At 50.0% G+C, this 25,926-nt stretch overlaps 1 protein-coding gene across 1 annotated transcript; it reads right to left on the bottom strand.

Moving 5' to 3' along the window:
• Window positions 1-58: 58 nt before the first annotated feature.
• On the bottom strand, window positions 59-25,692 carry ripor2 (RHO family interacting cell polarization regulator 2). Its single transcript, XM_068747298.1, has 22 exons — window positions 25,599-25,692; window positions 14,063-14,183; window positions 11,601-11,756; window positions 11,374-11,452; window positions 11,150-11,173; window positions 10,785-10,838; window positions 6,265-6,414; window positions 5,890-5,953; window positions 5,652-5,695; window positions 5,076-5,201; window positions 4,744-4,892; window positions 4,525-4,654; window positions 2,907-3,626; window positions 2,315-2,496; window positions 1,994-2,156; window positions 1,775-1,907; window positions 1,522-1,683; window positions 1,095-1,250; window positions 691-893; window positions 504-587; window positions 259-349; window positions 59-159 (listed from the first exon to the last, which is right to left on the bottom strand). Exons 1-22 carry the CDS (start codon window positions 25,675-25,677, stop codon window positions 59-61), a joined length of 3,171 nt encoding a protein of 1,056 aa, XP_068603399.1. The 5' UTR covers window positions 25,678-25,692.
• Window positions 25,693-25,926: the final 234 nt, after the last annotated feature.

Raw genomic sequence — 25,926 nt, 5'->3', positions numbered from 1 at the left:
GGGGGGGGTCGCGCTGGCCTGGGAGGTCGGCCGGGACGTTTCCCGTGGCACGGTGGGCTCAGAAGGCGGTGGTGAGCGCGTTTCCTCGCCGCGTCCCCAGACGGACTATCTCGCCCGGCACCGTGTCCAGCTGCTCATACGCCAGCCGCCCGTCCTCGCCTGCGATAAACGGGGGGGGGGCAATTTGGAAACTGAAATCACAAGCGGGTCGCGGCCGTACTGCAGAAAGGCCGCGCTGCGTGTCAATCTGCCGCTCACCAAACGCGAGCAGGGTTTCGATGGCGACGTGGCGAAGCTCTTCGTCGGCCGAGTCGCACAGCGCCACGACCGCCGCGACGCTCTCCGCTGCCTGCAGAGGCAAACCCCTCTGTCACAGCTTCACACAGCGATTCATACGTTTTGCATGCTTCAGTCAGCCAATGGAGGAGGCGTGGCTACATTTACTCCTAATACAAGCGTGACGTGAAACAGTGCGAATGCATCTCAGCGTAAAAGCCGAATACCTGCAGACAGCTGAGAGCTGAACAAGCTGCCCTCTGGCTTTGACCTCCGCCCTCTGACAGTGCCTGGGTGTAGCACTCCACCGCCTGTAGTTACACACACACACACACACACACACACACCAATATTCACACATGTCCTGCAGCATCTGATGAAAGGTGCATCTCAAACACGCTCAGCGCTACTCACCCGGGTCCTAAAGTGGCTACGCGAGGCTCCAGAGGAGAGGTAGTCAGCCGCAGACTTGCTGACCTGAGGGTCCGCCGCTGTGAGGAGGGAGGCCAGGACCCTCAGGGTGCCGCTCCTCGGCCACAGGGACGACACTGGCACCTCCTGCAGCTCCGCCAAACACCGAGAAGAATCCCCGCTGCACAGAGCTTCTGCAAAAGCATCTGAATAAAAGCAAACTCTTCAGCATATAGTAGTCTGGGGGGGAGGGGGGGGGAATTTAGCTGAAATCCGCTTCCTTCTTCAGAATTAAGAAGAAAGAATTATGGATTCATCTCGGCGTACAGGATGTTATCATGGGGGAAGGAATCGAGACACAGGTGGCGCTCACAAATAAGGATAAGACCTGAACAGATCAGCCTCACCCTCTCTGGCCAGGTGCAGCAGGTGCGTCTCCATGTCTTCCACTTCATGCTGTAAAATATAACTGTGGAACTGGAACACGGTCAAAACGTCCCGGGAGAGCGCGGCCGCCACCAGATCGCTCCGGTCGACCATCTCGCCGACTACGACACCGATCGCTGGAGAGGAGCAATTGATTTAACGATTAGGAGAGAGTACAGCGTTCAGACAGGTGCGAAGAAACGGCCATAAAACCTGCCCGAAAGCCAAAACCTCGCTACCAAAACAACGTCACAGGTCACGGTGAAGCGTCATTTCACATACAAGTGATTTCCTTCATCTAAAACGGCGGCGGCGCCTTTGTCCCATCTCTGAGCTGAGCCTTTCGAGTTGCTTAAAACCCATCGACCTCGCCAGTCGGAACCGCTACCGAGCTCGCGAAGCGCCCACCTGTGGCTGCGCTGTGCGGGTGCTTCTCCTGCAGCGATGCCGCGTAGCGCCGGTTCACGTGTTTGAACACTCGGTCCAGCGTGGTGTGGAAAAGTCCTGCAGACCCGCTGCACTCTGACCACAGACTCATCAGCTGAGGGCGCTCGGCGAGGCCCGGGAGGACTGCGAGAAAGAAACGGCACGATGCCCGGTCAAATGCTGCAACCTTTTGGTTTGCGTGGCGCGAATATTTCTTTGCACAGAGCAGACCGACCATCGGCGGCGGACATATTCGCCCCGAGTCTGTCCTCGCCGATCTCCGCCAGCTCCTCCAACAGCTGAGTCTGTCCCGACAGTTTGAGGAGGAGGCCGCGGCGCTGCCACGCCCCCACGCCGGTGGTCAACAGCTGTTGTGAACGCAGGACACAAGGAGAGGTCAGGTATGGAGATGCAACTGAATAGTTCTCATTCAAAAACGGCCTCCGAGCTGCACCTGGATGAGGTGATCACAGTACTGGAGGTGGATGACGATGGCCACGTCCAGGTTGTCGTTCCCGGTGGTCAGAGGCAAGGGGCTTCCTGCCACGCTGTTCCCCACCCCGGTGTCTTCTGTGAGGGCTTCGCTCAGGTGTCCCCTGGCCTCTGGATGCAGGACCCTGCAGGAGGCAGGTGACCCAGAGTCACCACCAGGTGGCAGCACCATCACGTTGAATTTAAATTGGTTTTCAAGGGCAGATGGGCCAAGATGCTATATTTTCTGTTTTGTGATATGACACAAACGTACTCTTTTGTCAAACCGTCTCAGCCCACTCACCCGACTCGCTCGCCATCCGCGTCGGAAAGCGGAGACCTCTGTGGGACGCCGAGGGCGGCGTTGTCGTCTCCGGTGTCCTCGTCGTCGAAGTCAGAGGTGTTGAGGAAGTCGAAGCTCTCCAAGGCACTCTCCACCGTCAGGCTGAGGCTGGACGACCTGCTGCGGTGACCTGGGAGTCGACACTGAGGAGGACAAAGTTCTTTAAGGTAAGTAATGATTTCATCTGTTAAATTATGTTAATTATAAATCATGCTTTTCATATTTATCTTAAAGTGTGGACTATACTAACGGTGCATCATCAAATCTGCTACGCGGAAAACCGCTTCAAAATAAAAGCCCTGTGTGCTGCAGACAGTCTGTTAAAGTCTATCACAAGATTATTTTATTTTCTAAATATTCCCTAAAGGAGTATTTAATTTTATTATGAATACAGTTTATTATGAATACAGTTTATACAGAATAACAAAATAATTTGTTATTCAAATTTAAATTACCACCACAATTTTTGAACAAGGCAACAAGCAATGTGGTTGGAAATGGTTTGAAAACAACGCTCGCTGAAACAATCCCCGCGCGGGACGCGCCGAGGCACCTTGAGCAGGTCCTCCAGACGCATCACTTCCTGCTCCAGCTCCTGCAGCTCTCGACAGCGGTGGGTGAGGGACTCCAGCCTCAGCAGCAGGCTGTGGATGGCCTCCTCCAGGCTGCTCTCGAGAAATGCCCTGCTCCCCCCTTCCTCGGTGGAGCTCCCGCTTGGGAACACAATGTCTGCGGACGTTAGTCTCTTTACAAGCTGCCTGGTCAGGCTGCCCGGTTCCTCTGTGTCCAGTTCCACCGGCTTCAGTTCGTCATTGTGGTCCAAGAACACGTCCTCTGGGGCCACCGTGGACAAGTGTACATCGGAGCTCAGGGACGGGGCAGCCGAACAGTTGGAACCAGAATTTCGCTGAGACTCGGTCCGCTCCCAGTCAGAGTCCTCAGCCACTTCAGCCTCATCACTAGCCAGGCTGGCGGTGGTGTCCCGACTTCCTCTGCTACCCGTCTCCTCTTCATACTCCTCCTCCTCCTCTTCCTCCATTAAATGCTCCTCTGCAATAGAGTCCTCCCTCGTCGGGAGGATTTGTGTCGGGAGCGGATCCGTTCCAGGAGGAGTGACTGTGATCTCGGGGTTGGATTGCCCCGGGGAGTGGGAGCTTGGGGCGGGGCTGGGGCTAGCGGTGGAACCGGAGGTGTCCGAGAAGGTGAAGGAGAGACGCTTGCACTCGGCCGCCCCGCAGCCGCCGTTCTCAAAGACGTCATCTGGTAAAGTGGACTGAAAGGAGAGAGAGGGAAGTGAATGTGCACGATGTAAAAGATACAGTAGGAAATCAGGGCATGGAAAACCGGAAAAGCACTCGGAGAGCGGAGACCTCCGCCAAGCAGCTCGACAGAAAGAAAAACATCAATCTTTCTAAATCCATATAACCATATCTATTCACAAAGATCAATATGAATAGAATAAAGTCAGCAGTTTAGAGCACATCATGCAAATAGACATGCAGCAGCCACACGGCATTCTGAAGCCCACAGAGGAGTCCACCTCTATCAGGTCGCTGGGGGTGGGAGGCACACAAAGGTCAGGGTTAGGAGGATCAAGGGGGGGGGGGGTCACGACACACTCACATAGACCTCCAGACTGGATCTGGGCCTTGGCCGGAGCGAGGCCAGGTCACCAAAGGAGCGACTGCGCCTTAGCTTCTCTAGTAGGGTGTCTCGAAGGATGCGCAGGAAGGAGAGGCGCTGGCGCTCCGCGGGGTGTGGCCGCCACTTCTTTACACAACGCATGCAGGCAAACAGGACAAGGTGTTTGGGTATGTGAGTGAGGGCGGGTGAGTGGGATATGGGGGGGGGGGCAAACGTGTAAGGTGGGACAGCGTAGGTGAGAGGGTTTGGGTGTGGAAATGCAAAGGAGAGGAGGGTAGCGGGGAAATGGGCGGGGCGTTAGTTTAGGGAAAGCACGACTACTGCTGTATTCACAGAAATGTCTGGATTTATCCGGGCTTGGGACCGGCTCACGGGAGACCCCCCCCCCCCGTCTACCTCTGAGGCTGCATTTAGCTGAAGACTACAATGCAAAAAAACAAGGTAAATGATGACTCCAGTTATTTCGGGGAGACGCAGCAACTCTCCCCCACCTGCCCATGACAGCGAGAGACGCGTGTTTGACTCACAAAGAAGGAGGCGTCTTGGAAGGTGGGGGTCTCCGGCGTGCCCTGGCTGTACACAGACACCCGTCTCTGGAGCGCCGTGGCTTTGCTCAAGTTGCCAGACGACAGAGTGAAGTCCTCGACGTCGAAGGGGCTGGGGGGGGGGGGTACAAAATGTGATTTTTATCCACGCCTGCCCACATGTAAGTGAATTCGTATTCCCTCTGATGAGACTTGACTTACTACCACGTGACCTCCAGGTTGAGTTTGATGGTCCCCAGGTCGTTGACGTCCACGGCGACCACCTGAGGCATGGCGGTAAACAGCTCCTTGGTCTCACAGATCACGCTCCCCACCAGCATGTGAGTGGCCAGGCCCTTCAGCTCGGTCACCTGATTGAGGCCGAAAGGCAGCGTTCAGTTTCTCCTCAGGTCAGGGAAAGTAACGGCGGAGACGACACGGTTTAATCCGACACGAGGCACAATCAGGTTTCTTCCAGCCTAAGGCCACAATCCCGAACAATGTATCTGCGTCTTTCCTTTCTACTGCTCGGCGCCACTTCGCCTCGGCACTACCTTGATGTTGATGAGGTCAGTGATGAGCGGCATGAAAACCATCTCATCGCCATCCCAGCTCTGTCTGGAGTTCACTTCAATCCTTCCCTTCAGCTTCCACCGCTGGCGGCCGTAACGCATGAAGATCTGAAAGAGGGAACGAGAAAACGGTGATGCAAATGATTTTTCTGGCTTTGTGTGTGTGTGTTTCTTTTTTTGTTTATTTTGGTGGGGGGTAAAAGTCTAAGACATCTTTTTGATTTTTAGATTCCTTAAAAATGAAAACTAAACAAAATCTCGCTAATATCCGCAACCTGGACCTGATCCGGATGAAATTCGGTGGTGAGATCGAGATCCCCACCCTACATGACTGCGTCAAATTCCGTACATATCGGTCAATAATCAACTGAGATATCGAGGAACACATTTTGAAGCTCCATTTACTGCAACGTTAATGAAAATTTCAAAGTGATCCAGAATCCAGGATCCCCTTCTGGATCATCCTGGTAACATTCCCAACATTTCCTGAAAATGTCATCAAGATCCGTCTGTAACATTTTGAGTTGAGTTGCTAAAGGTCAGACGGACATTATTTACCTCATACTGGTCTCCTGGACAGATCCGAGCAAAGCCGGCCAAACCTGCCAGAAAGAGGAAATAGACGATTGAAAAGTTCGCTGGGTGATCGAAACTGTGGATAAATGGTCTTTATTTATGGTTAAATCCAACATATAAAGCTTTGGATCCAGACCAAAGTTGAATTCAGCCCAGAATCATTTTGAGTTATTTTCTTCTGATCTTGGAATATAAACAAGTTGTTTTTTTAAAATCTCACCCTTCATCTTGATGTGAAACTCTCCAAGCAGGTTCTCCAGTTCGCTCTCAAACGTGCTCATATTCTGTCGGAGGGGCGAGAAAGATAATACCGATCCTGTAAGCAGCTATTTGGAACCGAGCAACAACGGTAATCAAGTCATCTGCAGAGACTTAAAAGAAAAAGCTAACCGACACTTAACTACAGGCACGGCGGCTGGTTTAAGCCCCGCAGACAGGTGCAGCTGTTCTACTGGGATCTAAAGCTCTTCCTCCAAGAACTGACTGCAGGTCAGCGTTTACAGATGAGCCCCCGCTTGACCCCGCTTCAGTTTCAGACATTATCCGCACCAGGCCTCCTTTTCCTAACATTGACGAGCTGCTCCTCCATCTCTACCTCAGTGTACTCCTTGTAGCGGCGGTTGACCTCCGCGATGCTCTCCTTGGTGCCTTTGGTGGAAGGAGAAGAGGAGAAGGCCTGCTTCATCCGGCTGGCGCCTTCCCGCAGGCGGCTCTGGATGCAAAAGGCCTCGTAGAGCTCGTCCACCTGGAAGCACACACAGAATGCCCTCCGTCATCCGTATGCACGAGGGTTCCCCGCAAGCACAGGCCCAGATCCCGTGCACAAACCTTCAAACGGAGCAGGGCGAACATGCGAGAGGAGCGGCGAGTCTTTTGAAGTTTGAAACGCAACACATCAGAATGTCCCCGAGTGACAACATGAATCGGGACGTCTTCACATCTCTTTGGGATTTACTTCCGAGGTTGCAACATTGCAGAAATGCACTTTCTCCAGAAAGCAAAGGACAAAGGAACCAAACGGAACCAAACGAAGCTCAAACGCTTCCGTGTGATTCCCAGGAACCACAATCTATCCGGCAGTCCGGATTTTCCGCGCCCTGTCCGTCTAATTTCCCGGCTTCCTGGCTTCACGTACGATCGGAGTGGCAGCCGGGAACAAAGCGCTCCTAATGAGCCTCTTCAAAAGGGGAACGTTGCAGCCCGTCTGACGAGAGGCCTGAAATATTGATGCCTCGGGCTCTTTGTGGCTCTCATTAGGGAGAAGTGGCAGAAAATGGGCCGTTTAGGCCCCCGCCATCCTAACGGCTTCTGTGAGTGCATCTTTGTGTCTGAACCGCACGCAGTCAGCATGTTTGCGGGGGCGGAGTCTGCAACTGAGGACATGCAGACACGTCTAAAGCACAGCAGCTGCTGTGCAAAATGAAAAGCTGTCTGCAGTCAGATGTTTCAGGATGGGGACAAATGTACCAAAAAGCACCCTCCTGGATCCAACCTGCCGCCTCAGCACCCCTCGCCCCAGCCTGGGGCCCAACCCGTCTGTCTGTCTGTCTGTGGTATGCAGTGGGGCTGAGCCAGCTAGAAAAGACCCTCCAACCACAGCTGTGATTGGGCTGGTTCAGACACACAAGCCCACGGCTTCAAAACATGTTCCGTTTCCAGCACGAGCTGAAAACAGAACAAACATTCATCCAAGTGAATATTTGCACTGATAAAACCAACAAATGTTTCTTTACTCCCATAAATGAGGAGAAGATTACACGCCTCTGTAACAAAACCTTCACCAACAACGGCAGAAGAACAGCCATCATTTTTCTGAGGCGATAAGTAATCATATCATTATCTGCTAATTAAGATCCCCCCCCCCCCCCCGCCCCCCGTAATTACAACCGACTCATGCTGCCTTTAAGGAAATGTCCTTTTGAAGGTCAGCCAAGCGCCACTCCGGAGGGGCGGCCCGGCAGCAGCTCGTCACGCCTCATTTCACCCCAGGAAAAAGAAGAAACAAACAAACAAACAAAATGACAATGAAAGATTTTCATTTACCGTTTCCCCCACAGCAGTAATTTTCTACACGAGTCCATCCCCTGAAAAACACCTGAACCCGCTTAATTAACTCTTACCAGATGTGACGATTATAAAATGTAAATGTATTCTAAACGCAGCTTAGAGTCGCTCTATTAACAACAATGAGCAGGATGAATAAACCTGCATGTCTCCGTGCAGTGAGGGATTATGGGAAAATCACCAGCGTGAGGATAAGAATTCTTTAAATGGTGAAAAATCCAATTGAGTTCTTTTTACATTTGGCACCGTGTCCAATTTATAGTTGACTCTCTCTCTCTCTCTCTCTCACACACACACACACACCCCAGAGGCTGAGTGATTAAAACAAGATTAAAATAGGCGGACCACTTCAAAAAGCGTAGAACACACAAGCCCCTCTCTGGAGATGCGGGCCTCTGTGTGTGTGTGTGTGTGTGTGTGTGTGTGCGTGCTCGCGTTCAAAAGAAGACGGGAAGTCAAAAAAGGACATACATTAAAAATAATCCCGCTCGTTCTGGGTTGAATTTCTCTCTCTCGGGGGGGGACACAGCTGGCGGTCGCTCGCCTCCGTCACTCATCTCTTTAATGACGCTCCGCTGACATCGCCAGCCGGCGCACACGTTCACACGCACCACAGACGCTTGTCCCGTGCAGGACGCCGTAGATTCTGTGCCACCTGCTTCCTCCACGTGTGCCCAATTACTGCCCGGGGGGGCATCTGCAGGCGGCCAGCTAGCACGGGCGAGAACAAAAGGCCGGTGCTGATGCGAGTCGCAAACACACACATTTGCAATGTGCTGACGGACGATTGTTAAGTCGCCCCTCGCCCAGCTGTTCCGCACAAAGCGATGCGCCTGTGATTGAATGCCAACACACACACGTGCACACTTATTGCTGCTCACAGCTGCTGGACCTTTTTTCACGTCCTGTTCTGAGACGAGGTAACGAACATGCTGGGTTTTTTTCCATCGTAGAGGCGGGACTAAATACTCGCTGACTGATCACCTTTCAGATCAGGTTCCCGGCACGCCGGAGTCCATTATTGCCAATTTCATGTACATTGCTCTACTGAGTCAGCGATTCCCTCCGACGGTGCAAATGGATCATCAATGATCTGATGGTCCAACCCTCAGCAGAGCGTGCACAGACGTCTCTGGGCGAGCAATTTATCATCAGAACGCCTTTTCATGCTAATGTACCGCGTCCACCAAAATGACACCATCGGAGAAATAGTGCTAGTCTGACATAAAGCAGCCACAACTACAAACAGGACAAACAAACTACAAGACAAACACGGTGGGAGGAACCCGGAACGAACCCGCGTGACACTTAAACTCTACCCAGAACAGACTCAGTCTGGGGGATCTGAACCTGGACCTTCTTACTGTGAGGCAGCAGCGCTACCCACTACGCCACCGTGCTGCCCACTGGTGAAATCATCCGTCTAAGTAACGGATGAACAAACGTGTGTGTGTGTGTGTGTGTGTGTGATGTATTTTCCTGACTATCGTTTTGTGGTTGGTTGATTCTCTTAAATGGACAATCCACAGTTAATCTCAGTCAGGAGCTATTTGCTGATGCTGAGGTTTGGAAAATGGTCCGGTCCTCTTTGTGTGTGTGCGTGTGTGTGTGCGTGTGTGTGCGTGTGCGTGTGTGTGCGTGTGTGTGTGCGTGCGCATGTGCATGTGCATGTGTGTAACCAATAGCCGTTATGGGGCAGACTGGGCATTCATGCTGCACGTTCATTTGGCATTAGAATTCTCCTCCTCCGTTCTTTTACTTTATGCTAAAATTTCACTTCAAATTAACTGCACAATGAATAAAAGCATCAAGTAAAACTGAAACAGTCAAATGTGGGGGAAATTTGGGAATAAAGGCTTCAGAATTGATTTCTCTCCAGCAAATAGTCAAGACAGTCGCTGAAAAGACGAGGGCGAGCCGCCGCTGATGGAGACTGAATGAGCGCACGGTGCACGTTGACGTTTTTACTCATCCTTTGACTTTGAGGCTTCTCACCCTACCGACAAGATGAATTAGTCGCTCCTTCCAATATTTACAAGTGCGTTCAACTCTATTTTTTGCACAGAGCCTGCCCGATGAGCGTCATGCTGGATGTTAAGTTGAAAAGCTTCGAGCGCGTTTGAACGGCCTCAAGGAACATGATTATTTTGACACCACCTCTTTTCACGCTCATCAAACCTTTCTTCTGCGCTCTCTCCATCTTCACCCCGTCAGTCACTTCTGGCTGTAGCCTAGTAACGGCTCTGACCCAGATTCACTGATGCCTTAAAGCCTGCAGAAGCACTCGAGCTGCAAATCTGTCCGAAGACCGTCCGTGTGTCCCGTTCGTCATGGACATCCGAAGGAGACTTCTTACGGTCTGAGAGGATGCGTAAGAAGATGGCTCCTCTGTGCTCCTCAAGGCTTCAAAGGTTGAGTCTCTGGGTTGCCATGGTTGCCTTTGGAGGCGGCGCTGTTGTTTGGGTGTGTCTATTCTGATCGCCCACTGTCACGTTTGATTCGATGCACAGCCAGGGAGGTCATTAAAGGACTACAGAAGAAAATCACAGCGCCGTGGACCTTGTCGGGGATTAACGCCCCTCCAACTGGCAACCTGGAAGGAGGCCCACAAAAAAAAAAGGGACACAGCGAGAAAGAATCTTCAAGTAAATCAACGCCCGAAGCAAAATAACAGAACAGATTCTACCTCGAGCCACTTTGACAAAGATGGAGGACAAAGGTCCTTTAAAAAAAAAAAAGAATCTTGACCCAGTTACTGAAGAGAAGCTGCAGACCTCGCCCAGTTAGAGAGAAGTTTAGCTGAGCTGACCGGACGGCTGCAGTCGTATCGATCTCTTCATCAAACTCTCAGCAGGAAGACAAAAAAAGTACTTCCAGTGATGTCAAACTGTTTCTGTACAGAAGTGGAAATAGACGCCAGCGGGGGCCGGGCCGGAGACTCCGAGCAAGTGAGTGAAGAACGAGAAGAATCTTGAAGTCGCGAGGCGAAATCTTCGACAGCCTTTTACTGAAAGCAAATCACAAAGACTCAGCGGATTCCCATCTTCTTACCTTGCTCATGTGAAACTCCAGACGCCTCATGTACCGCTCGATGGTTTTGATTTGCTGCAGAGAGACAGAGAGGGCACAATGACGGACCGGAGATCAAGGCTGCAAAAATATATAATGACTACAGGATATAATGAGAGTCTGAGGCAAGAACATCAAAAATCAAGCGTTTTATATTTAAAATAAGTCCCAATGTTTAACCAAAATGCAAACATCTCCCATGCCGTCGCCTCCCGGCTTTCTTTCATCCATTTTCCCCCCTCCCCTCACTCAACTCCTTTTTTTTTTCTCTCTTACATCAAAGACCCCATTCCTCCCAACACTTATCAAAATTGAAGCAGCAGCCCCTCCCCCCTCCGCCGGCTCACCTTGTCGAGATCGTACAGCACTCCCTGGAGAGAGGAAACACACATCCAATCAGGGTCAGCGCAGAAAGACGGCGAAGCCGAGGCCGCTCGTTTATAATGAAAACATGAGCGTGCTGTCGATTTTAGCATCTCACTAGTGAGAAAGCTCAGAGACGCAGATCCTAAAATGTCCAAATACGCGTCCCAGACGTGGGCGAGGACGTCGCCCCCGAGTGTAAACTGACCAGGCGAGAGTTCCTCTTCATGTCCTTCATCAGAACCGTGAGCTTGTCCAGCTCCGTTTGGTGAACTTCCAGATACTCACTACGACACGAGGAGAAAAACATTTCAGGTTTACAACATTTATTATTTTATTTGTACCTTTTCAATATAAATAACAGCACATCATCCAATATAATAAATACAAATACAATGCCGCCGCGTAGTTAAATATATCACGCCCGTCACCCACTCGAAGCCTTGCTTGAGAGCCGTGTACACCTCCTCCAGCCTTTTGGGCTGCGGCTCTCTGCAGCTGCTGCCCCCCTTGTGCCCCGACAGGTGGGGCTTCTTCGGCTTGGACTGGGGCTTCTTCTGCACCGCCGAGTTCCCCATGAAGGAGTTGCATCTAGAAGAACGTAAAACAGACAAGTTCGGCGCCACCAGGTTGAGAATCGTTTTCAACAAACAGGACAGAGGAGAGGAATAAAAGACGAACGCTGGCTACGGGTATTTTTAGATTCCGTGTGACTTGCACATTCCGGTCTTTGATGACTTTTGCAAATAAAGAGCTGCTTATGAAGGTCTTCATTTGCAAATGTCATCATATCATTTTAAGTCTAATTCAAATTTGAAGTAGTTGCACTGCTTTGCCGTTTGTGTTGTCCTGCACAACCTTTGACATTCTACACACACTGTTACACTGTGTGTGTGTGTGTGTGTGTGTAAAGCTCGACTTGTACGACCTGAGCGTGTTTAGCTATAGTCTAAGCATGATCCATCAACCTGCACACAAACACTGCCTCAAAGACGCAGACATGCAAACGCACACGCGTCAGCAAACATAGGCAAACACAACCCGCTGTCTGTGTTTGAGTAGAGTAGAGAGAGCTCACGAAGGATCCGACCAATGAAAATCACCTAAAAGCAGTCGAATTATCTCATTCTCTTGTTTTATATTTGTTCAAGCAATTAATCAGAAATCTTAAAACAGGTCGTTTTCTGGGTCAGAACTGGTGAACGAACCGAAACGACTTTGGTGACTCGTCATCATCAGGTCAACTTGTTTTAAAGCACCTTAAGAATACGAGCTCGTCTTTAGGGCCAGTCGGTACCTGCCAGCGCGGTCCAACAGCGGGACATGCCTGGAATGCCTCCACGGGGAAGGACCCCCCCCCCTCCAAACGGCTGAGCTCCTCACCCCTGAGGGCGAGTCCTGACACCCCCCGCCGCTTCGTGCTTTATAAATGAGAAGCTTTCAGCACGTGATGCTTAAAACAAATCTTCTAGCCTTCAGCTGGACGCTGGACAGACACGTCCCTTCCCTCTAATTAAAAGGAAGCCAAAGACAAAGCTGCTGAAGACAAGCATGTGACCTACTTGAGTTCGGTCAAAGAGGCTTCCTTAGAAAGCGCTTAGGATTCAGCGATGCTAAAATAAAGTGTGGATTCTGTTGTCAATTGTTTCATTTATGAAAATAAACACCAAAATATGCAATTTAAAAGGTAGAAATTTGACATTTGGGCTTTAAATGTATGATAATATGAGTTTATTGTGATAATAATTATCTGTCAAATGGGCGATACATTCTCACATAGCAAAATATATCTGGATATCTAGAATGAATGATGCTTTTCATGGCCGAGTCATCCCTCTGGCCATCAAGCGCACAGGATAAAAAAAATTAAAACTCAAAATGTCATTAATTTATCATCACAAATTGAAGAAAAATGATACATTGAGCATTTTCTCCCATGGAATCATTTTAGGCCACGCTCATCTTCCCCAATCAGATTTCACCTAACCCCATCCCAGATGTTTCAGAGGAACGACAATTCCCTTTTGACTTGAGCCAATCCCTGCATCATCTCAGGGACGGGGCAACGACTAATTCCAGCCTTCGAACAAGCAGGAACAAGCCAAGTCTCGCCAGGGGAGGCGGCACAAGTTAGGCTAAGCTGCCGCGAATGTAGGACACTGCAGAATGCGAGCTGCGTAGCCTCGGGGGTCACGCGAGCTGCAGTGTGGAGGGGTCTGAGCAGCGACGCGCAGATTCACACGCGAGCCCTGATGCAAATGCAGCTCCATAGAAACCGGAGCTGCAAATGCTGCAGGATGCATGGGGGAGACACTAAGACGCTCCGGCGGCCTCAGAATCCATCCAACATCCTGCAGCCGCTCGCCTCCCTCGTTATCAGAAGGGTAACGCGTCAGTCGCTGTCAGTCGCCCACACCCCGCAGTCGTTCCAACCAATTACCCCCCTCGCTGTCTGAGTGCAGAGGCAAAGAGGGGCAACAGTCTCCAAATAACTCGCTCAGCAGGGCAAGGGCTGCTGAAAAGAAAGCCGTCAAGACATCTCCGGGATGTGAGTAGGGCTTTGTCTCGTTGTGATGGCGAGAGAGAGAGAGAGAGAGAGAGACGTCGCCGATAAATCTCGATCTCTAACTTCTGGTGATGGATGGGACAAGTTTGAGGAACGTGGGTTGGCCGCCGTAAGAATTCAGGGATCTAAAGGGCTTCCTGTGGCTCCAGATTACCGACTCAGCAAATTCCTCAGTCCAATTAAAAACGCTTTATGGAGAATTTAAGATGAGAGCCAAGTGGCAAAGTGGTGAAACACCCCTTTAAAAACAGCGTGCAATAAAAGGACTATTAAATCAATAACCTTCTTTAAATGCTAAAGTAGCTCCGCCTCCACCGCGACGTTCGCTTACCGAGAGCGCCGCTCCTGTAGCGTGCTGAAGCCGGCGAAGGACTGACTCCGGATTATGCCATTAGGGCCCCCGGGGGAGTGGGTGCCGGCCGCCATGATATCCGGGATGCGGGAAGACACACCTGAAGAAAAAGACGGACATCGCATAAGTATCCACCGACAACATCTGGACTACAAGGAAGAACTCCAGGTCAGGGTCAGTAAAAGCGGCCTCTGAACTCAATTATCGTACGAACCATGTCGGGACGAAGGTGCAGAGAGCGGCGACCACGCCGGCGAGGCTCGATGCGGTTCAGCGGCATCCAGAGCCTGCGCCAACACGCTCCAGCACCGCCGGCCTACCTGCCGCCATTCGACTCCTAACATACTTCAAATGTCGTGTCGCTTTCCTTCAAAGGAAGACACTTCACACACTTTAAACCTGATTTGAGTGGACAGAAGTGTGTATGAACTGGAAGACATCCGACTACAGGTGGGACGAGATGGACTGTCCCGGGCGGGACTTAGTCCAGATCGGGAAGCTAATGGAAGAAAGTTCGGAGCAGCTCGGCGAATAGAAAGCGAGGATCCGATACGGACCTCATCGAGTTAACATATCGGAGGGTTTCTTTCAATTCCTGCTACGAGGAGACAAATTAAGTTCACAGTTTGTACGTTCGACACAGGAGCGCCTGCAGGCGAGACAGATTTGTCGAATCAAATTAAACGGCGGCGACAGGCGGAGGAATGCGCCTGTGAAGTCTCAGTCTTCAAAACGTCCTTCATGTCCCGTGCCGCTGCTCACACAAATGAGACAAACCGTCCCTGCAGCATTACCAGTTTAACGACTCCACAAAACGACAAGCAAAAAAAAATAGACACCGTATGTATCTTTGAGTGTCGTGCATTTTCCACAGATACATTTCGTCACACAAGCGATTGAGCAACATGATGCCGCCGCCTCCTCCTCCTCCTCCTCCGAGCAGGGCCTGAGGAAACACTAGGGTCGTCTAAAGATGCTCCAAAGACGGGAGCAACAATGGCGGCTCGCAGAGTGCTCTGGTTTGGTGCCAGTCGCGACCCGCGTTGAATAAAGCTGCCAGTCAGTCCTTTCACTGGCGTCGCGTCTCCGGCGCTCTCACGCTACTGCTAACGGCCTTAAATGCCCCCAGATGAGGCGTTTTTCTGTGGACCACGTGAGCTTCAGAATCGAACAGTAGGCCGCCGGACGACAGCAAAGACGGGGCCGGCGTGAGAAAGCAGGACATCTGAGAGAATTAAATGAAATTCTGGAAACCACGTCGACACCGTCCCTCTTTCCATGAAGCACCCGAGGTGAACCCGAGTAAAAGTGGAGGAGATGAAGATGTGGGCGTTAGACAAACAGAATATCTGCATCCACACACACACAACCTGTAAACAGAGCGTGCACGTCTGTTTTTAAGTGTGTACTTGTGTGCAAAAACCAGCACACACACACACTTTAGAAAAACAAGAGCCTAGTTCTCAACGCTTGTATAAATCAGCCTCACCATGGCAACAGGAGGCAAAATGGGATGAAGTGCGTTACGTAAACAACGCCAGCGGGTCAGCGCGCCCTCGCGCTGCACGGCCGGCAGTTTTAATGTTTGGAAAGAGGATTCTTACATTACATTGTATTTTTTTTACAGATGCTGCTTTAAAACGTGCCAACGACTTCATGAAAAGCATCCCCGAGATTGCCTTCCATCGTCCCTTCATCTCCGTGAAACTAGCAGGGGCAGGAAGTGCAGAACAAGAACAGGTAGAAATGGAAGAATAAAGGCCGCCTGCAGAGATGAGAGGTTTAAGAGGAGAACGTGTGTGAAAAAGATGCAGCGGTTAAAAACAGACAGATTACAGTAATGACGGATTGTCTACATATTCCTGGAAACGGACCGGCGCGTTCCGACACGTCCTGCAGGTTGCAAGCACGTGCCTGGAAGCCGACCCAGTCGCGCTTCATGCAGCAGGAGTCTGTGTTTATGTGAGCTGGTTCAGTGAGGAGGGGGAACCACTGGGGCATCTCTGGGCTGAGCTATAACCGGCTGCCCGGCTGCCGTCCCCGAGCCAAAACACACTGAAACACATCATCAGCCCTCCAGCTGCAGTCAGAAAGACAGGCTTCACTTTGCAGGGTCATAATAAAGCACAGAAATTCTGACCTATTCATCGACAAGATTCATTTCAAGGTGAAATGCAGCACGTCAGAGGTCATGCGTGTGACGCGGGTCCGTAATCACAGCCGCAGTTATTTCCAGGAAAGGTTCGCGAGCGCAAACAGATCCGATTTTAGAAGGTAAAGTTACTCCAGGTTAACAGAGCCTCGTTATCCTCCTGCTGAGGAAGACAGAGAGCGTCTCCAGAGGACAGAGCCTTTTCAGAAAGTGCTAACAGGACCAAAAAAAAAAAAGACACAAGTGTAATATGGCAGCGATGAAACGCTTTTAATTATAAGGATGCTTAGAAAGCCGTCTTGTCGGTGTAGGAAGCGTCATTGCAAACGATTACATCAGTGTGCATGAAAGGCGTTACTATGTTCTTCAGTTCTTTTTAGCATCTTTCAGCGCTTTGTCTTGTTTTTGGGCTACAACTTTAGCATTTTCTTTTCTTCTTTTTAGCAGCATCAGACTTTAAAGAATAAAGCTGTAAAAAATGCACGGCACGCCTTTAGCAGGTACAGAGAACTGCAGAACAAAACAGAGATAAGAGAAGATAATGAATATTTCACCTTAAAAAGATGACTTTATAAGATGCACAAAGACAAAAAAGTTTGCATATTACATGATGTTTCTACCTGAGAGCAGTAAAATTCAATCGAGAAACAACTAAGTCATGCGATGGTTACCAGAGTTCATCAGGAAGCCGCAAACACGCAGGACCGTCAGGAGTCCGGTAGGAAAAGAATCAGAAGCTCCATAAAGACTCAGCCGTTTTGAAACGGTCTTCCTGAATCAGAATGCACAGGTTCGACAAAAACAACACGCCGAGACAAATCACTGATGAACCGTTTCACAAGAAGGCTCAAGGAAATAAAAAACAGCGGAGACAACGGCTCATTGTTCCAACTATCGAGGGGAGAAAGGGTGTGTTGATTCAAAAATCAATACAGGAACTGTTTGACATATTTGCTTTCTCACCAAAGCTTCAATAAAAAAAAAAAAAAGGTAAGATAACCGTCTGCTGGGAATGCTGCACTGGAATCTTCTAATCTCAAAATCTATGCTTCAGCCTGTCGATCAGGACCAGACATAAATCTTGAAATCCTGAAACATCGGAGACTATTTTGACTCCCGAACATCCTCCAGTGGTAAACGTTCCACAAAAACACAAAATAAGTCGCATCAGATGACGGCTAAACTGCTCCAGGCTCTATAAATAACACAACAAAACCAAAATCATCTGATGGTCGCTTCAGCCATCTGATGATCAAAAAGCCTTTGTGTGTGTGTGTGTGTGTAGGTGTCCATGCAAATATGAAATCAGACCTCTGATTCCCTAAAGGTTTCAGCCGACTGATTCAGTTTCCCTCGTTTCAGGAAAATAGGTAATTATTTGTTTTTCTGCTTAATGCATTATCAGACAACAAACTGCAGCTGAGAAAGCTCCCTCTCTTTGCCGTCGTCATCGCCGATAAGCCGTAGAGAAGCCGGAATGGGTCGACTCGCCTTTGATTCTGAGCGGATTATAAAAAAAAAGGAACACACACACAGAAATAAATCCTGTTATACGGCATGATCAGACGCGCCGATGTTCACCTTTCAGTTTAAATTGTGAGGCATCGATAGCTGGGCTGTGACATAAAGAGGTTGGAGATGCATCAAACTACTGAAGTAATCTGATTACCCAATCCGCCAATGAAAATTCAGTTTAGATTTGATTTGAATCTGATTGAATAAAACGAAATATTAGCAATGGGGGGGGGACGCTTCTCAGTTTACCCCCCCCCCCCCTCTTCCTGTTGTTCCATGCACATTGCTCCGACCCACCAGAATCCCCTTTGCATTAGTGCCGGGATGAGAATCGGGTTTCCACAGCTTTGATTGGTCCATTATGTGTGGCTACGTGTGGGAATGTGACCACCTATGCTGCGCCGCTGGAACGCAGCAGCCATACAAACGGGATTTTGCCAGTTATTTCAGCTCCAATTGTTATTTTTAGCAGCAAGAGAAAACACCCCCCCCCCCCCCCCCATAGCTGCTATTGCGATAATACAAGTCCAGATATGTGTGAATTGGCCGGCCATGGGAAACCAGCCAGCTATCATTGTGTTCCTGGCCTTCAGGACACAACGATGCACGATGATATAACGAGAAATACTTTAAGATATAAACACACTTTCTGAAATATTTGTTTTGTTCATCCCGCAGCCTCGACTTCACCACGATGTTAACAGCAGAAATTCCAATCAGAAAGAGAAGCAAGTGAGGTTTAATCCCAGCGATCCCACAGCTCCCAGCTGCTCCGGCCAGAGGTGTGTGCGTGTGTGTGTGTGTGTGTGTGTGCGTGCGTAGGTGTGTGTGTGTGCCAGTATGTCAGATGTCATGTGTTGTGTTGCAGCATGCCACAGGGGGCATGCGTCCCATGATGGGACAGTCACACAGTTGGTGGGAAGGCGTATTGGACAATACGTACATGTCCCACCCCCACCATGAATTCTCCTTCAGTATCTAGGACAGCGTAGAAGATTTCTTTGTGGGGGGTAGGGGGAGGGTTAGGAAGGACTTTAAGGTTACATTCTTCATCTCCATCTCCTCCCTTCGACCATTCCCTGGAGATGCCACCTCCCACCGCCACGCCTCATTCCTCCTAGCAAGTGGTCTCCACCACCGTCCCAGTCCAACCCGTCCCTCCCTGTCGCTGCCCCTCCCCCAACATACTACTTTACCTCAGCACAACAACCACCTTCCTAAACCCTGGCGTTTCTAATGCCAGTAAAAAAAAACACCTCCCACCCCCCTCTGACAAAGCGGTTATTATGGGATGGGACGTGTCGGGACAGGTGAGCAGAGCCAGGCCAACCTCTTGACACCAGATGACCTCTGAGCCGACAGGAAGTCCTCCTTATCAGACCCCATTGTCACCGAACCACAGTCTAAAACCGAGGTTTGTCACTGTTCACCCTTTCCAAAAAGACACCTCCAAACACGAGGTGAGAAGAGAGAATCTTCTTCTATAATAAAACCAGCGTTCGTGCAACGCGACCGAGACGCGAACCATCAGAACGACAGAACAGGATGACCCAATTCCTGCCGAAGCGACGTTAAAGTTTCATCAAACAACCTGAATTAAAGCGACTTCTTGACATCAAAGCGGTGGCGGCGTGTTAAATTTAGAAGCGCGGATCACGGAGACGATAATTCATGATTTAAACAGTCTTTGTTTAAAACACGCCGCGCATTCGGAGTGAAATCATTTCACTCCTCTTCAAAACTTTCTGCAGCACACACACACACACACACACACACACACACACAGCCTTATGAAATAACTATCAGCTGTGAAAACCTTCAAGGAGGCACTCCTCCTGTAAGAATGCAAGGCCTTAAGTCCCCCCCACCCCACAGAGAAACCACACATATGGACACACAGATGGAAAGACGTATATATGCATGCGCCAGCAACATGAACACACACCCACGCAAGGCGGGCAACATTCCCAAGAAGTGCAAGTGGGTGTTCTGAAGGAGAGGAAAAAGGTCAAGTGTTTCTGAGAGCGACGTTGATGGACGGAAAAAACAAACACACAACTTAATTATAGACTTTGTATTTAAGTTTACATGAATTCTCTATTTGCACTAAATAAACCCTGGTTTGGATTGGGAGGGGTTTTTCTTAGGATGGTGCCACAGAAACGTGCTCAGGTGGATTCGATCACAGCATTATAGGAGAGCCAATAAAACGATCAAAGCTTAGTGATCAATGCTTATATCATTTATTACGTCTGACAGTTCCAGCTGATAGTTCAGGCGATGACACAAAACTCCCAAACGCTCATCCTAAAGGCTGAGATTTATGATTTGTGGGAAGCCGACGCTTCCTGAAAATTGTTTTGGGTTCAAGGCGATGGTAAAAAAAAAGTTTACGTTAGTTTGGGGGGAAAACCCAACAAAACAACAGCATCAGTACTTCCTCCAAACCACACAGTCATAATTCCTTTAATGACGCTTCAGACAGAAAGTAAATGAATGCGTGTGTGTGTGTGTGTGTGTGTGTGTGTGTGTGTGCGTGCACCACAGAAAGTGAATAACATGGGAGGGATAAAAGAAAGAAAGAGGGAGGGAGAAGAAAAAGAGGGCTGGATGGAGGGAAAGGAAAGCCGGCTGCTGGTGAAGGAGAGTCCGGGAGCAGATGCTGGTCTCTGCATCCCTGCAGCCTTGACTGGGTTTGGCACAAACAAACTCCAGCCCCCCCTTTCAAGCAGCTTAACCAGGGCCCCCGAACAGGCTGGCAGGGAAGCAAAGCACTTCTACTTAACCATATCAGAGCCAGCCTGGCTCCACACCGAAAGAGAATTTAGCCTGAAAAAAAAGCAGCGGGAGCAGCCGTGCACAAAAGCATCGCAAAACAAAAAATTCTAAGTCTGAACGAAATGACAGCTCTGGTGGCTGCAATTCAAACGAAGGGGTTTTTAAAAAACATCACGGCGGTGCGGCGTGGCTTTTTAAAAGCCCAGATGAGCGTGAGAAAGTGAGCGGACCGTCTGGAGATATCTCCGGACGTGAGAGTCGAGGCTGCGCACGTCACGTTTATCTGCTCCAGCTCGCCTGGAACTGCCGCTGTGGGCGGTATCAGCGAGGAACAGATGACCTTAGCCTGATGCCCTTTGACCTCCACCTTCAGCAGACCTGGAAGGGCTTTATTTATTTATCCCAGCCGTGACTGCCTCAAGTAATGCGTGCATCAGGGGTGGGTGGGTTTGTTTCTTTGTTTTCAGGAAAGTTGATAAACATTGATACGCACGGATATCTTGACTTAAGCGCCACACAAACAACCTCCGCCTCAAAAGGCAAAATTAAACGGCATGTTGTGTCTCCAAGAAGTTCACACAAAGAGACTACACATCACACGTCATGCAAAAAAAACACACACAAATAAATAACAATAACAATTTGGAGAAATACTCCAGTTCTGTGAATTATATTTTTTTTATTCTTTACGAAGACAGGATATTTAAACTATTATTTAACAGAAGAATAATAAACACAAGTCATAACCACGTGAAACGCACACTCGTGTGAACTATTGAGAGGTTTGTGCTGAAAACAAATGTTCATTGTTGATCTAACAGTGAGTTGCGTCCCAGGTCGGATGACGCGCCGCTGTGTTCCACTGACCCACTGCCCCGGAGAACCCACTGCCCCCCCCCCCCCCCCCCCCCCGGAGAACCCGCTTCCCCGCTTCCCCCTCCTCCGGAGGACCGGCGTTAGTTTCTGAATGAGCTGACCTCCCCTCACCACGTGACTCAGCGTGTTTTTAACTTACCTCTGCAGAACTTCACCGGAGCGGCTCCTCAGTGGCGTCGCTGCGCGTCTACCTGCGCCTCTCCATCCATGCGTAAAAGGAAGAAAAGGGTCGTTCCCCCCCCCCCCCCCCCCCTTTAATTCAGCGCGTTCTCTGTCAAAAGTCTTTGTAAATAAATAAATAAAATAAAAATCCGTGCTCGGGTAAATAACCAGCCGCTCTGCGTGCGTGATGGCGCGTGTCCGGTCCAGAGGAAACGCTGAACAGCCCACCTTCACACGCATTCCTGTTTGCGTTTGCAGCGCCCCTCCTGAACAGCAGCCAGCCAATGACGAGAGGGGGGACGTCACCGGGAGGGCGGGGCCACTTGTTTGGTGTGTGTGCGTGTGTGTCTGTGTGTCTGTGTGCGCGTGTGTGGCGGGGTTGCACGTGCGCGTGGGAACAGACGCGCGAATCAAACATAGCCTGCGCCGCCCCCCCCCCCCCCCCTGCCTGTCTAAAAGTAAACAAGCTGGTTCTGTCAGCATCACCCGGTTATTTACCGGTTATTTACCGGTTATTTACCGGTTATTTACCGGGTCCCAGATTTTGACATTTGTTTATTATGATTCCAATCTACAAAAAAAGCGATGAAAAGGATGGTGGGATCATCTGCAGCTCTGCCAGACCCCCCCCCCCCCCAAAAAAAAAGAAAATTCCCTTTTAATCCATTCACCGTGGGTGGGTTCACTGCGATTCTTTCCGGGGGAGAAAACAACAAGTAAACTGAGAGACGCCGTGTTTACGTCGACGTCGTCCTGCCAGCATAAACGTCCTTCACAAGTTGACGTGATGTTTCCTTGCAAATCCAATTCAGGCCGAAGCAAACGGGTGCAGAACATATACCTATGAGAAATGGCTTTATTCCCCGTTACCCCCCCATGTCAGATCCTACTTCCTATACATTCCAGTACATTATGAACAAATAGTAGGTCGAACACATGCAGGGAACTGTGGAACACACACACACACACACACACACACACACACCTCTTTCCTCTTGGACTCTCAGCTGCTGAACTGCTCAGCCTGTAATTACGTCTGTCATCAACAGCCCCTGACTAGCAGCTATATATACTGTAGACTAGAGCGAGCACACACACACACACACACAAACACACACACACACACACACAGAATTTTAAATTGCAATGAAATGAAAAGAAAGTATATTTATGTAGCACTCAAGCATGTACTCAATTACATATAAAACAACATACAAGTACAGTACAACACGTAATTACATGGAATGAAATCCCTCAAGGCCGCTGACCCTCAGCTCAGACCACCCGCTCGATTTCATTGCGGATCATTAGCGTGTTCGATCACAAACCCCATTCATACACAGACGATACGCCTGAAAGCAGCCTCCCACTGACCCCCCCCCCCCCCAAGCAGGGCAGCTCCTTCGTTCCTTCTGCACCAGCAAACCGCTGCCGTTGGTCGCCGCCATCGACGTTCTGCTACTCCTGTAGCTGTCCTCTCTTTCATCCCAAAATCTTCGCTTCGCCCCTTCAAACATGTCCGAACCGTGTCCGACGGCGTCCGACTATGAAGCCAGGATGAGGCCTAGAGGCCATGTGACTGGAGAGGCCAGAATATTTTCACTTCCTATGAAACGAGCTCAATAAGGAGCGAAGCACGACTTCCAAATGTCCACCGTTGCCTCTGCGCAAAGACCCGTGGACGGGCATGTGACAATATAAGAGCTGCTCAAAACGACCAAGTGTCAATCACCGCGAGTGTCGCCTGTAGCGTAGATCGTCATGGCAACCACATGATGGGACTCGCGAAGGAAAGGTTAGCAGTGGCTATAAGCTAAATGCAAAACAGTTCACACTAATGTCCGCAGAGAGAGAAGGATTTGTGCGTCGACCAGCTCTGTTGCTCTTCCTCTTATTTTTCTATCTCCTTCCAGGGTGAACTGCAGAAAAATAATAGCGGTTCAAGTCTCGTGGTAAAAGTAGGTCAATGGAGCCAACTGTCAGGAACAGGAGGCGCGAGATGCAGCGTGGTGACATTCGGCTCCCTGAGGTCGGAGCTATTCCCGGCACAGATGCACAAAACTAAAGCACAGAGCATGTTCGACGGCGTGTCGCTCCGCTGTGGACGGAGACGACATCTTCATGGGTGACGTGTGTGTGTGTGTGTGTGTGTGTGGGTACGAGTTCCACCCGGTTCTGCTGGGTGGAACGTTCCTCAAGTTTCTCACCGTCAAGACAAGCATTTGATTTGCTGCTTAAAAGCTAAAAAGGGAAAGACTCAAATGTAAGAGTTTGGAAAACACACCTGGATAGAAAAGTTTACGAAGAGGAAGCGGGGAAACATTTGATCTGGAATCCTGAGCTTTGTTGGGCGTCCTCTCGGCTCAGAGGGAGCTCGAGTTTCCTGACGTTTGTCGCGCTTGTGCAGGTCCAGATGAGAGAAAGAGGCCGAAACGGATCTGCACGTAATCTGACCCGGTTTCTTAATTTGTGGATGTGCGTTCGGATGCGTGTGAGCATGGTGAAGAGTGATAACAGGGCCGAAAGCTCCGCTGTGTTTGTGATAACTTCTGGCTAAAAACCACTTGAGGGATTTGGATTCTGATTCTGCATTCGTTCGGGTCGAGTGGGTGTTTATAGAGCTGTGATTTTTTTTGCAGGGGTGCTCATCTGGGACAAGTTGGGACGCCGTTTGTAGAACCGTCTCATTGTATTTAAATATCAAACCTCTTTGAGCTGCATTATATTTAAGCTGAGACAGTTCTTTGGCCCAGAAACTCTGGATACGCAACCAAATATGGTGGTGAAACTAAGATTAGGGGTCAAGGGTCACTCAATTCAGCCGACATCACACCACAAAGAGATCTCGCATCTATCAAGCTCCGTTCTGAGAGACTTTATGCACATTAAAGATGCGTCTCTACATGAGTTTGTATAAATATACCTCTGCGGTGAAATAATGCGTACAGGTCAGCCACATCCTTAAATACAAAGGGTGCAATCCGGTCGACGGCTCGCCGGATCTCAACAACCCCGTTCACGTTGGCTGCAGGGCAACGAGCTAAAACTCACCGTTTCCCACTGAGGAAGGTTTATGCTACATCATCCAACCTGAAGTGGATTCAGAGCGAGGAGGAGGAGGAGGAGGAGGAGAGGCAGGACAGGAGGAAGGTGAGACATTTCTGCTGCCAGGCTATAAGTAGCTCCACTGTCGTAAGTCAGTGGGTTAAAGATACAAATGAATGGATGAATATTCTGCCTCCTTCAGCTGTATAAACACGCCGACGCTGTGATTGGTGGGATCGCTGCACCGAGTCAGCTGACCCGCATGCCTCCTGGGTAATTACACATCAGTCGGAAGTGGGTCAGTGGTTGCATCAACATATATTAGACGCCAAAGGAGACGACAGCAGGGAGCATCCCTCTGCACGCTCCACTCGAGGAGCCTCGATGGGCTCGCGTCCCTCAACTCGGTGTGAAACAATAATGGCCGTTTTGTGTATCAACAGGGTGACAACAAGAATGTGTCAAATAATCACATTCAAATTGCTGCACGTAAATAAACAAGACCTGTAACCTCAACCTCGTCACTCTTTCATTGTACAGCTCAAATAAAAACACACGAAAATTATCCGTATAGATTTTCTCGTGGCGCGATAAAGCTGAGGCGCAAACATCTGCCCGTTACGTAAGAACGCCCACGCTGGCTCCTCTCGGCTTTCTGAGGAGGGCAAAAGTTTGGAAAATCAATAAGCAGACTCTGCACGGAGCTCCTGGAATGGGAAGCGGGGGCCAGCCGCCGTGCGGAGCTCATTATTCAAGGATTATTACACTGATTATACGTAATACATGCTGAATAAATCTGCTGTTACTGCCGTACAGCCTCACTCAGATCCAAGCCACCAGTCACAAAGCAACCACCCTGACCTATACCCACCCTGACCTCTCCACCCCGACCTCCCCACCCTGACCTATACCCACCCTGACCTCGCCGCTACCCTCCAGCAGCCCACCTGCAAACGCAACATCTGCTTCTACACGCCCAAACCCTACCTTCCTCGTAGAAGACATCCTCTGCCTCCTCACGCATCAACTCATCCAGGTGATCCTTTGCGATGCCGGTCACAGCCATCGCTACGCCGCGTCTTCCCGTCTTCTATCCTCCCTCCTCTCCTTCGGCGGACCGACTCAGAGCTTCAAGCGAGAGCGGCCGGGCTGTGAAATCGAACCGACGCCGGCTCGGCCTCTCCGCTTCGGGCGGGCAGACCGACCGCCAACGGGCTCCTTGCTGGAGCTGCTGGGACTGAAGTGGGCTTCGGCGCTTCACTAGTGAGCGTGTGAATGCTAGTGCCAGGTGGAGAGTGTGTGTGTGTGTGTGTGG

The sequence above is a fragment of the Brachionichthys hirsutus genome, chromosome 13, assembly GCF_040956055.1.
Source record: "Brachionichthys hirsutus isolate HB-005 chromosome 13, CSIRO-AGI_Bhir_v1, whole genome shotgun sequence".
Classification (NCBI taxonomy): domain Eukaryota; kingdom Metazoa; phylum Chordata; class Actinopteri; order Lophiiformes; family Brachionichthyidae; genus Brachionichthys; species Brachionichthys hirsutus.
This window is presented reverse-complemented; position numbering and strand designations above follow the sequence as displayed.